We start from the raw sequence: 13,454 nt of genomic DNA, 5'->3' as shown, positions 1-13,454 counted from the left end.
AAAATAATAACAAGATTTATGTACCTAGCCTTACACACACACTTAACTTATTTTTATCCAATGATAATCAAATTACGACTTTGATAATATTTTAACTAAACTTTAATTGTTTTCCTTAAAACAGGTGAGATGGTTAGAGTTTATTTATATTTAAGGCTAAATAAAATATGCTGCTACTCCTCTAGTCATCTTTATAACACAAAAAGGGAAGATATATTTTGATCATATTTATAAGTTATATCATTAAATTTTTTATACGAGTGTACAATTTACTTTTTCTTTGTTATTGTGTAGATTTTGCCCTTTGCTCTCATGAGATTTAGTTAAATAGGAATAAACATATGTTACATTTATGACAGAGCTAAGAAAATTTAAAGTTTTCTTGATTTTGGTAAAATATATTAAAAGTAATTTATAAATAAATAGGAACATTCAAACATATGAGTGCTCTCTTAAGAGCTAGGTCTATATTATAGAAGGTATTTTTTATCTATTTTATAAGAAGTTTTGATAGTTTCAATAAATATTAAATGTTTTTTTCAATATATGCTTATATTTAATACTGATATGAGAAAGAGTATAAATTAATATGATATTGCAATTTAGCATGGTTAATAGGTAATATTGGATATTACTTAAATTAATTTAATTACAAATTTGATGCTTTTAAATTTAATTATTTTTAATGGTATGTGTGTATTAATTACAAGCGTCTTATATTATGAATTAGAGGGAGCATATATTAATTATTTGAATGGTATGTGTGTATTAATTACAAGCATCTTATATTAGGATTAGAGGGAGTTATATTAATATAATTGCATGAATGTATGCGATTCACTCAGATCAATAAGTAACAATACATCTCCATTATTGATGCGATCCTACATGAATCTCTAAAGATCATGCTTGATTAATGTTAATTAATTGCTTGCCTCAACTTTTGTAACCAAGGGCAAGGCATTCTATTTAAATAGCGTTATGGATTGCATATATAATTATACCTACTTCCAAATTTTAAATATAAGATCTATATATAAATTGCATTGTAAACTAAAACTTATTTTAGACAAAAGGTAATTAAACTCCCTCCGTTCCTTATTATAAGAGACAAATAACCAAAGTACGTTAATCAAAAAAACCGTTTAAAATTAGTTAAGAACAATTAATGTGTAAAAAGTATAATTTTTTCTAAAAATACCCTCATTAATAAGGAAGGAGAGCATGAGAGAGAACAATTAAATTATTAAAAGAAAGAGAAGTGGGATGGAGAGAGAGTGTGATGGAGATAATAATTGGTGTAAAATAGTAAATCAACACAAAAAAGTAGAGACAACTTGTAAGTGTCTTTATATATAGGAACATGCATAAGCACAAAATGTCTCTTATAATAAGGAACGGAAGGAGTAATAAATAATTGTTGTCGAGCATATGTCATTAGCAGCAGTCTTTTTTATACATACCGAACTATGAAATGTGTATATGGTAATTACTATTATAGTGCAAACACATGGAGTCATGAACACAAACATTAGAGGAAAACGGATCAGCTTTATGCCATTTTCTAGGTTCTTACTAGCCACCAATTTCCTTCTTTTCTTCCCTTTATAATTCTTCGGGCAAGAGTATCACTGCTGTTGTTTAATACTTCCTGGTGTACTTAACATAAAATCTTATTTGATTTTTATTTTAGTTTTAAATATAAAATTTTAATCTACTTTATTTCTCGTATTTATTTATTTATTTTTCAAAATAGTCTTTCTAATAATGATAGTTCTAGCCAATAAACTTGATTAGTAAGGATATTTGTGGAAAAACAATACTTATTTGTTACAAATAAGTAACTTAATTTTTTTCATTTATTCAATTAAGTCAACTAACTCTTATATTTAAGACCGGAGGTAGACTTCATTAGTTCCTAAATATAAGATTTAGTATAGGAATTTATTTGGGTCCTAATTGTAAAAAATTTAATTCTCTTTACCTCCAAAATTTATAATATTTTTCTAAACTCTCTATTGATTGCGCTTATTAAAAGAATTTTTAATTAGGAGAGTAGTTTCTAATACAAATAATTAGAAAAAGAGATTTGTATTTAAAAAACTTATAGTGTCTTATATATTGTCTCCCAGATAAGTTTTGCCTGTTTGATTGTATTTTAATTGAATCAACTTTTGGCCAAAACAAATTTAATTGAATCAACTCCTATAGCTCCCGGTAATTATGATTACTGCACGTAGCTCAAACTTAGTGTTGCCAATAAAGGCTTCCTCACTAATAAAGTGACGTTTAGTAGAAGGATTAGTTTATGACGAATCAATAAGATATTACTTATGCCTGGTAAGAAAGAAAAAATGCTCTTAAAGGGTCAGATTTGAAAAGTCCTTTTTCTTTTTGGGTGACATGAAAAGTCCTTTTACATGGCCGCGATGATCATTGACGGTCTGCTCATTTATTATTGTGGGCCACTGAATCGCCCAAACTTGTTTGTGAGCTAGTGATGTGGGCTCCTCAAGGCCCAAAATAATGGCATTAATTGATTCCTTGTCACCGTCTCGCCGACCAGTTCGGCCGCGTGACCGCGTCCAGCAGAAATCTTCTCGCAGTTTCTTTCTTGGGCTCCGCATGGTTTCACCATGTTGGGTCTAGCTAACTTTAAAACCTAGCTTCCCCACAACCAATCTTCAAAAGAGATTTTCACATACCAATAGGAGTTGATCTAAGTGGTAAGCTGTTTGGTATCGCTTAAGCGATGTCTCAGGTTTGAGCCTCAACGTATGCAGAAATCCCTGTTGGGAGACTCACTCACCACAGCTCGATGCGCGACGCAGTCGGATGTAGTCGGAGTAAACTCCGGTGAACTGGGTGGGCAACAAAAAAAAAAAGAGATTTTCACATTTTAGCTTTTTTGATAAGAAAATAATGCTTTCAATAGGATAAAATTTCTTTCACAATATATGATATATCTATTCATTTTTCACGACTAATTATGGTTGAACTCATTTTATTCTATTTATAAATCACTTTTAATATGTTTTATTGAAATCAAGAATAACTTAAACCTGATTAATCAATCTTAAAATTTAACAATTTTTTAATTTTTTTCCATTTTTAATATATATTATATTCTATAAGAATAAATCTACCCAAATATATGATGAATAAAATTGTACATTCCTCTCTAGAGAAATCTGAATTCAAGCTAGCGTTGTTTGTTTATGTAATCTTATTACTTATTAATAAAATAAATATAATATTATTCTAATTTTAAAATAAATATAATATGAATATAATTTTAATAAGTTATCCAACAAACAAAGAATTTTAAATAAATAGGATTTTAAAATAAAATTGAAAATTCGAAACTGGAAGTTCTAAGATCAAAACTAATAATTGATTAAAAGGGGAATTATAATAATATTCAAAAAAATTACAATAGAAGTTTCAGATTGTTTGTTGTTTACTCTGAAACTTGTTGCTTTGATATTAGAAGTTGTTAGTAGCTTTAGAGTCTGATTGTAATTCCGGTTAATTAAAAAAAAAAAAAAAGAACTCGATTGTAATTCTCTTTTAATCATATTGCCAAAAATATCCTTGCTCTCTCTGCGTATCATTTTTTTTCCGAAGGCTTCTGCCTTCCCTTTCCGTCCTTCCCCTTTCCTCCTCGTCGACTCCCACTCTACACCACCGCCACCGGCAACACCGCTTCCTCTACTTCATCCTTCTTCCTTGCTCACCTCATACTTATCCGACGCCAGCTAATTCTTCTTCGCTGTCCTCACCCGCTTCCATTTTCTTCTCTGAGAATCTGGGCCTGCGGGAGCACCAGCAGCGGCGGCATCTTTGAACTGAACACCACCAGCGTCGGCCTCCTCGGGCGGAGCACCACCAGCGTCGACCTGTTCGAACTGAGTACCACCAGCCCTTTTCCTCTCCACCTTCCTCTAGTCGAGTAATCCAATACCCTTCTCCACTCTCTCCGGCGACAATCTTCTTCTAATCTTTGGCCGGTGAACATGAGTTGATTTGAGATCCATTGTTGAAATCGTTGTTTGAAATCCCATACGCGGGGTTGTGATTTAATCTGTTTGTTTGAATCTTTTTAGTTTATGCCATTTAATCTGATATCGTTTGAAGCTTTGTTTAAGTCTCTTGAAATCAATTTGTTAATCTTCGTGTGAGTTAAATATAGCTAAACCGGTTTCGTCGCCGGCGAGGAAAGGCGGCAGGGAGGGGGTTTGTTTTCTCGGTCGGTGGTATTCCTGTCATTCTACTTTTATACATATTAATTAAATATAAAAATTAAATTTGTTTATTTGTGGATTCAACGGGTCACATTTCTTTCTTGCCTATTGCCCATTGTTTGTCTTAACGGAAAAGGAAAACCATCAACAGCGCCCATCGTCCTCAACATTAATTCCTGAGATTTGATTTTCTTCCATTCTGAGTAGACCTTGGACTAGAAAAGTAAAACCTCGCCTAACCCCCCGACCCGCGTTAAATGCGTGAAACTCTTTCGCCACATTGCATTTCCTCGAAACTCACGCTTCCGTGATCATACAAGGCTGTCTGAGATTTTTCCCTTTCTTCTCTTGGTCGGTTTTTCTCTCGGCCATTGAACAATAACTCTTCGTTTCGGAAAATCTTGGCTATTTGTGTTGAAAGCACGCAGATTAGTTCAGATTCGGACCAGATGGGTTCGGAGGACAAGAAGAAGGGCTATTGGACCCTATGTGTTTGGGTGCTGGGTCCTCTTATTGCTATCTTTGTTGCCATGGCAGTGTTATACAAAACTTCTCCCAATATGGCTCTTTTTGGAGCTATCAACGGAGCTTGTCAGTGTGCTCAGGTAATTTGTCTGTGCTTCAGTTGACTTCAAGATCACAGAGTACCTATATGGGATCGTCGAATTGCATCACGATTCTTCTGATTAAAGTGAAAATATGGAGTTTCCTATCTACATTGGAAGTCATGACGTGGTTTATAGCATGCTTCGTGCCTTTTGGAAAACTTTATTGCTTCGAAGGAAATATTTTCTCCTTTGTATTATACTTAAGGAATCAAATTTCCGATTGGAAGCTATTTTCTGGACAAATCTTATTTTCAGAAGATTCATCTTTGGTTAAAATTCAGATGCTTGGTGCGATGTAGAAAGTGATTTAATGCTAATTCCTTTCTGTTCTACATAATCACTTATTTTGTGGTTTATATTTTTTCTTTCTGATCTGCATATGCCCCCCCTTGCAGGGTACGCACAAGTATAGTGGCATAGTGGAGGATTGTTGTTGTGACTATGAGACCGTGAACCATATTAACGTGGAAGTGTTGCATCCATCGCTTCAGGAGCTTGTGAAAACCCCATTCTTTCGATATTTCAAGGTTTGCCGGTCTTCTCTTAAATCGAGAATATCTTGACTTTCCATTACAAGTACCGAGGATGTCCCAATAATACGTTTTACAATTGAGTTTGAAGAAGATCTTCTAGTGTTGGAGTGTCTTGTTAGAATTAGTTCATATCCGTGTTTTAGCTTGGATGCTAGTTAAACCTCTGGCAGAATATGAAAAATCTTTCTAGAGAGAAGGGGAGTATGTCTGCGTCTTTTTTTGGCCAGTAGACAGTGTGCATGTGATTATTTGAAATGTTAATGCTTGTATGCTGCCGGACTCATGCAATGAATGACAAAGGTTGGTTGTTCTGTGGTAGGTTAAGTTATGGTGCGACTGTCCTTTTTGGCCTGACGATGGCATGTGCCGCTTGCGGGACTGCAGTGTATGTGAATGTCCAGAGAATGAGTTTCCAGAATTATTCAAGAAGCCTCGTCGCCTTCCAGCGGATGACCTTATTTGTCAAGAAGGAAAACCTCAAGCAGCTGTTGATCGAACCGTAGATAGAAGAGCTTTCAGAGGATGGACAGTAACTGACAATCCCTGGACTAGCGATGATGAGACTGACAATGGTTTGTCACTTTATATGTATGAATGCTTTTAAACAACATTGCATTTTATCCTGGTTAATCTCCAAAATATTATATATTTATGCTGGAGTACTGTTGCTAGTGTTCGCAATTGACTTTGGTCTTCATGGTTATCTTGAGACTCAATAAAGAGCATCTCAATTGATGCCAATTTTCAATTTTTTTTGATGTACAGATGAATTGACTTATGTGAACCTTCAACTAAATCCTGAAAGATATACTGGTTACAGTGGTCCGTCTGCAAGAAGGATATGGGATGCTATCTATTCTGAGAACTGCCCTAAATGTGAGTTGCCTGTTAAAAGCTTATACCCTTCGGTCATTTCTTCTCACCCTCTTCATAATTTTTTTATACAACCTAGTGAGTGCCAAACAAAATAGGTCAGAGCTCCTATGGAGTTTATGGGGCCTCTAATTAAATTTTGGAGCCAAGTAAATTTCTATGATGCCGGATTAAACTAACTTTTAAAGTGAGCAACCTCTCTCTTTTTATCTGTATCTTTCTTCAATAGATGAGGTTAGCCATTTGGATGTGCACTTTAAAAATTTAAAGATGTCAGCCATGCTCTCTTTGTTTCTTTACTTTTGAGAAATGATTATCTTTGAAGAAATAATGAAAGAGTAATTGTTTTCCTTACTGTATATTGATGTTGGGTGCTTTTATATGAAATTGATATCTATTTGCATCCTTTATAATCCACTGATGAGAGAAAATGTTTGCCTTCTGTAGATCCATCCGAAGAGTCATGCCAGGAGGAAAAAATTTTGTATAAATTGATATCTGGTCTTCACTCCTCCATATCAATTCATATAGCTGCTGATTATCTACTTGATGAAACGACAAACTTGGTAAATTTGAGTTTTTTTCAGTAGTACCTGATCCTCTTTTTGAGTAAAATTTTGCATTGCTTTTGCAGATAGGTAAAGTTCATCTTCTATTTCGGCATGCGGACTGCTAACTGGTTTTGGGTTTTAGCCTGAAATTTTTTTGATTTGGTTTTCTTTCAGAATAATAGTCTTTATTGACTGATGGACCTTTTGGAGTGGTGGACATTAAATTAAAACAAACTTAATCATTTGCCTAATATACTTTTTTTTTCCCTTCTTTGGTAATTCCAGTGGGGTCAGAATCTTACTCTAATGTATGATCGAGTCTTAAAGTACCCAGATCGTGTCAGAAATGTGTACTTCACCTTCCTTTTTGTCCTGCGAGCAGTAACCAAAGTGAGTATAGATTGTCCTACTATTTTTACATACAGTCAATAGTCACCATGATATTTTTTTGTCTTTACGACTGGTTCATAATAGTTCTTTTACCATCTACAACTGAATACTCTTTAGGCTGGGGAGTATCTAGAACAGGCAGAATACGATACAGGTAACCCTATTGAGGACCTTAAGACACAATCCTTGATGAGACAGATGCTTTACAACCCCAAACTTCAAGCAGCATGTCCAGTTCCATTTGATGAAGCTAAGCTGTGGAAAGGCCAAAGTGGTCCAGAGCTGAAACAGAAAATTCAGCAGCAGTTCAGAAATATTAGGTATCTCCTTAAATATAGTAGGTTTAACACTTGCCTTTACTAAATATCTTCTAAGTTAGAGAAACTCCAAAATTTTTAAAATGGAACTTTGTTGACGCATAGTGTCTTTTGAATTAATGCTCTAGTTTTCTGAATTCTGATACATATTTAAGAAGGAAGATTGATTAGTAGTGGGTTCTATTTCCTCCTATTAGATAATTAGGTATGCGCAGAAAAAAAAAAATTATCGGAAAAAATAGACACTGATTGGATTTTGACACAATTTCTGTGTTTAGATTATGTTTTGTACCTGGGTGTGCTTTCCCAATCCCATGGGTAATTTACTGAATTTCTTCCTTCCCATGATCCTTAGCGGGTTTTGTATGTAAACACCATGTGATATGGGGAATAACACAGGTATATGGGAGCGAAGCATAAATTTATGTCTGGTCTTTCGCTAATATGTTACTAGTGATTCAGTTTGCAACCTGCTTCATTCGATATGTTTGTCATTAGTAATGACATCATCCTTTGTGGCATGCAGTGCAATAATGGATTGCGTGGGATGTGAGAAATGTCGATTGTGGGGTAAACTTCAGGTTCTTGGTCTTGGGACGGCACTAAAAATTCTCTTTACTGTTGATGGTCAAGAAAATGGGGATCAAACAGTAAGTGCATTTCCTGTAAATTCATTTTGCTCATGGTTGTCACTTCTATTCATCTTCCTGAATTCAGAAGGGGTATATATTTTCGATCCATTCACAGGTCCTTCCACCTTGCTAAGTTTTGAATACGAGACTCAAATGAATTTTTTTTAAATAAATGAAATTCTCTTATAATTTAACACGTAATTCTTCAGAGGTTATCACCTTATTAACTTCGTTGGAAAAGTTTGTAGAACCAGGACGCTGGCTTCTAAAACTTTGCTGATTTTTTTCCCTTTATTTTTTTTCACTCTTGGATGCATGTTAAATGGATTTCCTCTTTGCTGTGTAGATGATATCTTGAACTTGTAAACACGGAGTAAAATCTTTTTGTGAGTATATTTAGGGAATCTTTTAAAAAACTAACGAGTATATAAACTGTGCCACCATTCGCATGCTTGCTGCAAGAATTTGTGAGTTGTGTTCTATGGCCAGTTGGCTGACCAAACTCATTATGCTGCACTTTATTGTCTTCAGCTACAGTTGCAAAGAAATGAAGTAATTGCCTTGATGAATCTCCTTAACCGGCTGTCTGAATCAGTCAAATTTGTTCATGAAATGGGACCCGCAGCTGAAAGAATTGTTGAAGGGCATGTTTCTACTCATAGTTTGATCAGCTCATGGAACAAAATTTGGTCATCTATAGTCAAAGCTTAGGTAAAATGGTTTCTTTTGTGGATTTGCTGTGTCTTTTTCACTAAAGTGTTTGAATTGAAACCAAATCATGATTTTAAAAGTGATTTTATGTTATATGAAATAAGTATGTGAGAGGAGTTTTGTTTATATTTGTATAAATTTTAAAAAGTTTTTTTTGGGTAAACCAAACGCCCCTGTAAATGCCCAATTGGTTTGACGTGGTTATTGTTCCTTTTTGTGTGATATTTGCAGGCACGTTTTGTTGAGCCCTGTCATACTGTACACATTACAACCAACACAAGGAAGGCTTCAGAAGCCAGAGGCCATTGTCTTAGTTGGGAAATTTTACAAGGACATGATAGTTGTGTATATTGACTAATTGTATGTGGCAAGTTTGAAAATTTTGAACACAGGCAAAGAAACGCATTACCATGATACACCTTCTTTTATGAGCACATAGAATGAGAGAATAACAAATTTACATCAAGATTATTGTTCAGAACACTGCCATCTTCGGATCTATTTTAAATATAAGTGTTTTGACTTTTAATTAAGAGGGGTGGCTGAAGGGAGGGTTTTTTTTTTTGGGGGGGGGTTGTCTGGTTAGGAGCATGAAATATTTTTATATTTATATTTTGGTTTTTAGTCATTATAAATAATTATAATTTTTAAAATCATCTTCAATATATGTTATTTCTTCTAAATCTTTTCCTCTAATTTTCTAAACATACGAACAGCAGATTCGTTTTTGGCTTACTGCTCAACGATGATGTCTACCCGCGGGAGATCACTGCAATTCTAGACAATCGTATTAGATTTAATTACTTAAAATTGATAATTTTTTTAAAAAAGTACAGATTACCAAAACGGTTCCTCCCCTCCTCAAACAAATAGTATAAAAGTCCCTCTTATTACCCCCAAAAAGAAAATGTGATGTCAAAATCCAAGGCTCAGATTCATCATCCCAACGTTTGTCCAAAAAAAAAAAGAAAAATCACATTAGGTCGTACTCAAGAAAATTGAATATAAAAAGATTTCTTGAAATTATAAAATTATTCTGAAGTCTTAAAGGATTTTTTTGCAATAAATTCTATTTGTTTAATTACTAAATTGTACTTATTATTTTTTTAAAGTTTGTATTGATAACTGAAAGAGTAGTCGTTGACAACTTAATGTGTAAGAATTGATAACTATCGCAGTAGGTATTGACAATATATGTATTATATTTTGTGATATGTTGAGAAAATGTATTGTTAATACCTATCAATTCTTACTTTTTAAATTATCAACGACTGCTCTTTTAATTGTTAATACAAATCTAAAAAAAAATAATTTGATAATTAAATAAATAAAATTTATTACAATAAAATTTTTTGAGAATTCAGAATAATTTTATGATTTTAAGAGATTTTTTATATTTAATTTTTTTGAGTGAACTTAATTATAATTTTCCCAAAACAAAAAAGGAGATTCGGCGTCCGCCTGTGAAGAGCATCCAGATTCCTCAAAGGAATAGGCGGGAAAGTCGAAGGGTAGCTTCACCGATCTTGGCGAGCTTCTTCGTCGATGCTTAACTGATCTTCTCGGTTCAATTTTTTTTTTCCTTTTTATCTGAAGAATTTCTCCAATTCTACATGTAGGTTATTGATGCTCTGTATCTAGTTCCAACTTTGTGTTCACATTTTCTTTTCTGTCGGGGATTATTGAGTGTGTTGCCATCTTGATTTCCATTCGTTGCCTTGAAAGATATGTGGCTTGGGTGAAAGATGCGCCTCAGTATGCATTTTTCAGGACTCGGTTTTATTAATGATGGAGTAATTGTTGGTAGTTTATTAGGTTCAAACCCATCTTATTCATCTTATTACAAAAGTGTTTCAGTTGATATGAGAAGCGTTTTCCAAATTTACTGTGGCAGTAAGTAAGACCAATTTCAACAAAATTGTTCAGACGAAGTTTGGTTTTTCATCCGTATAGAATCACCAACTGAAGCATTTTGATTTCTCTATCTTCAAGTTTTGAGTAGCTGAAGGAAAGTCGACCATCTGTTCTGATTGAGCTCTAAGGTACGTGGCTAGATTTACTAAGCATTCAGACTTCATGCACAAGGATAGGAATGGGCGTAGATTCATACCTACAAAAAAGGAGAAAACAAAGGCTCAGCCTTTGAGGGAAAAATGACAAAACGTTGTGTTTTGGGTTAATGGAGATTGCAGAGGCGGCGGAGGGATTAGTTAGGGGAGAGAACCTGACTCCGAGCAGAAGGCTTCAAGTTAATGAAGCACTTGATCAAACGCCATTACAGCGATCTTGTCTCATATCTCAGGAACTCCAGGGAGTCATCAATCAAAGATTCCAAAATCCTCCAACACTGTAAGTCAGGTGATCTTCCTGAGGCGCTTAAGCTTCTGAACACCATTAGTTCTGGTGATATCCGTGTCAAACCAATTTTATACGCCTCCTTGCTCCAGACTTGTACCAAGGTCGTTTCTTTTGGCCATGGCATCCAAATCCACGCCCATGTTATCAAGTCTGGTCTTGAAACCGATCGTTTTGTCGGCAACAGCTTGCTCGCTCTTCATTTCAAATTGGGTCCCGATTTCTCGGAGACTCGGAGAGTGTTTGATGGCCTTTTTGTGAAGGACGTGGTGTCATGGAGTTCAATGATTTCTGGGTATGTGCGTGTGGGGAAACCCCAAAATTCTCTGCAATTGTTTTCGGAAATGCTTGAATCTGGGGTTGAACCTAATGGTTTTTCTTTATCCGCCGTCATTAAGGCATGTTCTGAGCTTGGTGATTTAAAGCGAGGAAGATGCTTCCATGGAATGGTCATGAGTCGTGGGTTTGATTCGAATCATGTTGTTTCTAGTGCTCTGATTGATATGTACGGAAGAAACCACGGTGTCCAGGACGCACGCCAGTTGTTTGATGAATTGCTTGAACCAGATGCTATATGTTGGACATCAGTTATTTCAGCATTAACAAGGAATGATTTGTTTGATGAAGCTTTGGAATTTTTTTATGTTATGCACAGAAATCATGGGCTATCTCCAGATGGATTCACGTTTGGGACTGTGTTGACAGCTTGTGCTAACTTGGGGAGGTTGAGGCAGGGCAAAGAAGTTCATGCTAAGGTTGTTACATCAGGGCTATGTGGAAATGTGGTTGTCGAGAGTAGTCTTGTGGACATGTATGGAAAATGTGGCTCTATTGGAGAATCCAAGAGTATTTTCGATAGAATGAGCAACAAGAATGCAATTTCTTGGTCTGCCATGCTTGGTGTATACTGTCAAAATGGAGAATGTAAAACAGTGATCAATCTTGTTAGGGAAATGAAAGAGGTGGATCTTTACAGCTTTGGGACTATTCTTCGGGCATGTTCGGCACTAGCAGCTGTAAGACACGGGAAAGAGGTTCATTGCCAGTACATAAGAAGGGGTGGGTGGAGAGATGTTATAGTAGAGTCAGCCTTGGTTGACTTATATGCAAAATGTGGCTGCATTGATTTTGCACAGAGATTGTTCTTACTTATGCCAGTTAGAAATCTGATAACGTGGAACTCGATGGTTGGTGGACTTGCTCAGAATGGAAGAGGGAGAGAAGCACTTGAGTTATTTGAGAAGATGATCAAAGACGGGATGAAGCCTGACCACATAACTTTTCTTGCTGTTCTTTTTGCTTGTAGTCATGCGGGTTTGGTTGATGAAGGGAGAAAGCTTTTTGCCTCAATGACAAAGGACTATGGGATTAAACATGGCATTGAGCACTACACTTGCATGATCGATCTTTTAGGCCGTGCTGAGCTGATAGAAGAGGCTGAAAACTTGCTTGAAAATGCAGATTGTAGATATGATTCATCACTTTGGGCAGTTCTTCTTGGAGCATGTACCAAATGTTCAGACTCTATAGCCGCAGAGAGAATCGCGAAGAAGATGATTGAGCTGGTACCTGATTACCATCTCAGTTATGTTCTTCTGGGTAATATTTATAGAGCAGTAGGCCGTTGGAATGATGCTGTGGAGATCAGAAAGTTAATGGAAGATAGAGGGGTTAAGAAGATGCCTGGTAAGAGCTGGATTGAAACTGAGAGTCAACTGGGTTCTAGTCTACGCACGCACAATTTGAGCAATGCTGGAAAAGCAGTGTCTCCATGAGTGAAATTGAAAGTGGCGGTTGGTTTGTTAATGAATTTCATGGCCTTCTCGAAGGACATGACTTAGCAAATGATTCACTCTTTAGAAAGCCTACTGTGAGATGTAATAATTTCAACTGAAAATTTTATGGCAATCACCTGCTTAATTTTTTTTTCCACTCAAGTTTCTTTCCCCATTTAACTTGCTAATTGATCATTAGTTTTTGAGGTAGCCCGTTCTCTTGGGCCATCAGCGTCCAAAGAAACTTCTTAAATGAATTCATGTATGAATAGAATGAATGTTACTTGCTAACGGAAGTTGAGTCCAGTAAAAATAGCTAGTTTTTTATAAAGTGATAAAACAATATTCAAATTTTTGTTGGGAAAAGTATTAATATTTAGTGTCTTTGAATAAGATTTTCTTCAATAAAAGAATACATATATTTAACAGAAAAAAAATAAATGTTTCTTTTATTTGTCAAAATGA

At 35.2% G+C, this 13,454-nt stretch overlaps 2 protein-coding genes across 2 annotated transcripts; both read left to right on the top strand.

Moving 5' to 3' along the window:
* Positions 1-3,958: 3,958 nt before the first annotated feature.
* Positions 3,959-9,388, top strand: LOC114747468 (endoplasmic reticulum oxidoreductin-2). Its single transcript, XM_028935804.1, has 10 exons — positions 3,959-4,849; positions 5,248-5,379; positions 5,705-5,957; positions 6,151-6,261; positions 6,706-6,824; positions 7,095-7,199; positions 7,317-7,519; positions 8,043-8,166; positions 8,680-8,859; positions 9,091-9,388. The coding sequence occupies exons 1-9, from the start codon at positions 4,694-4,696 to the stop codon at positions 8,857-8,859; spliced, it is 1,383 nt and encodes a 460-aa protein (XP_028791637.1). The 5' UTR covers positions 3,959-4,693; the 3' UTR covers positions 9,091-9,388.
* Positions 9,389-10,471: 1,083 nt separating this feature from the next.
* Positions 10,472-13,141, top strand: LOC114747467 (pentatricopeptide repeat-containing protein At1g03540-like). Its single transcript, XM_028935803.1, has one exon. It carries the CDS (start codon positions 11,112-11,114, stop codon positions 12,987-12,989), a length of 1,878 nt encoding a protein of 625 aa, XP_028791636.1. The 5' UTR covers positions 10,472-11,111; the 3' UTR covers positions 12,990-13,141.
* The last annotated feature ends 313 nt before the right edge of the window (positions 13,142-13,454 follow it).

Source organism: Neltuma alba, unplaced genomic scaffold, assembly GCF_004799145.2.
Source record: "Neltuma alba isolate B1F8T4 unplaced genomic scaffold, ASM479914v2 tig00005332_pilon, whole genome shotgun sequence".
Lineage (NCBI taxonomy): Eukaryota > Viridiplantae > Streptophyta > Magnoliopsida > Fabales > Fabaceae > Neltuma > Neltuma alba.
Note: the sequence above shows the minus strand (reverse complement) of the source record. Positions and strands in the feature narration are given on the sequence as shown.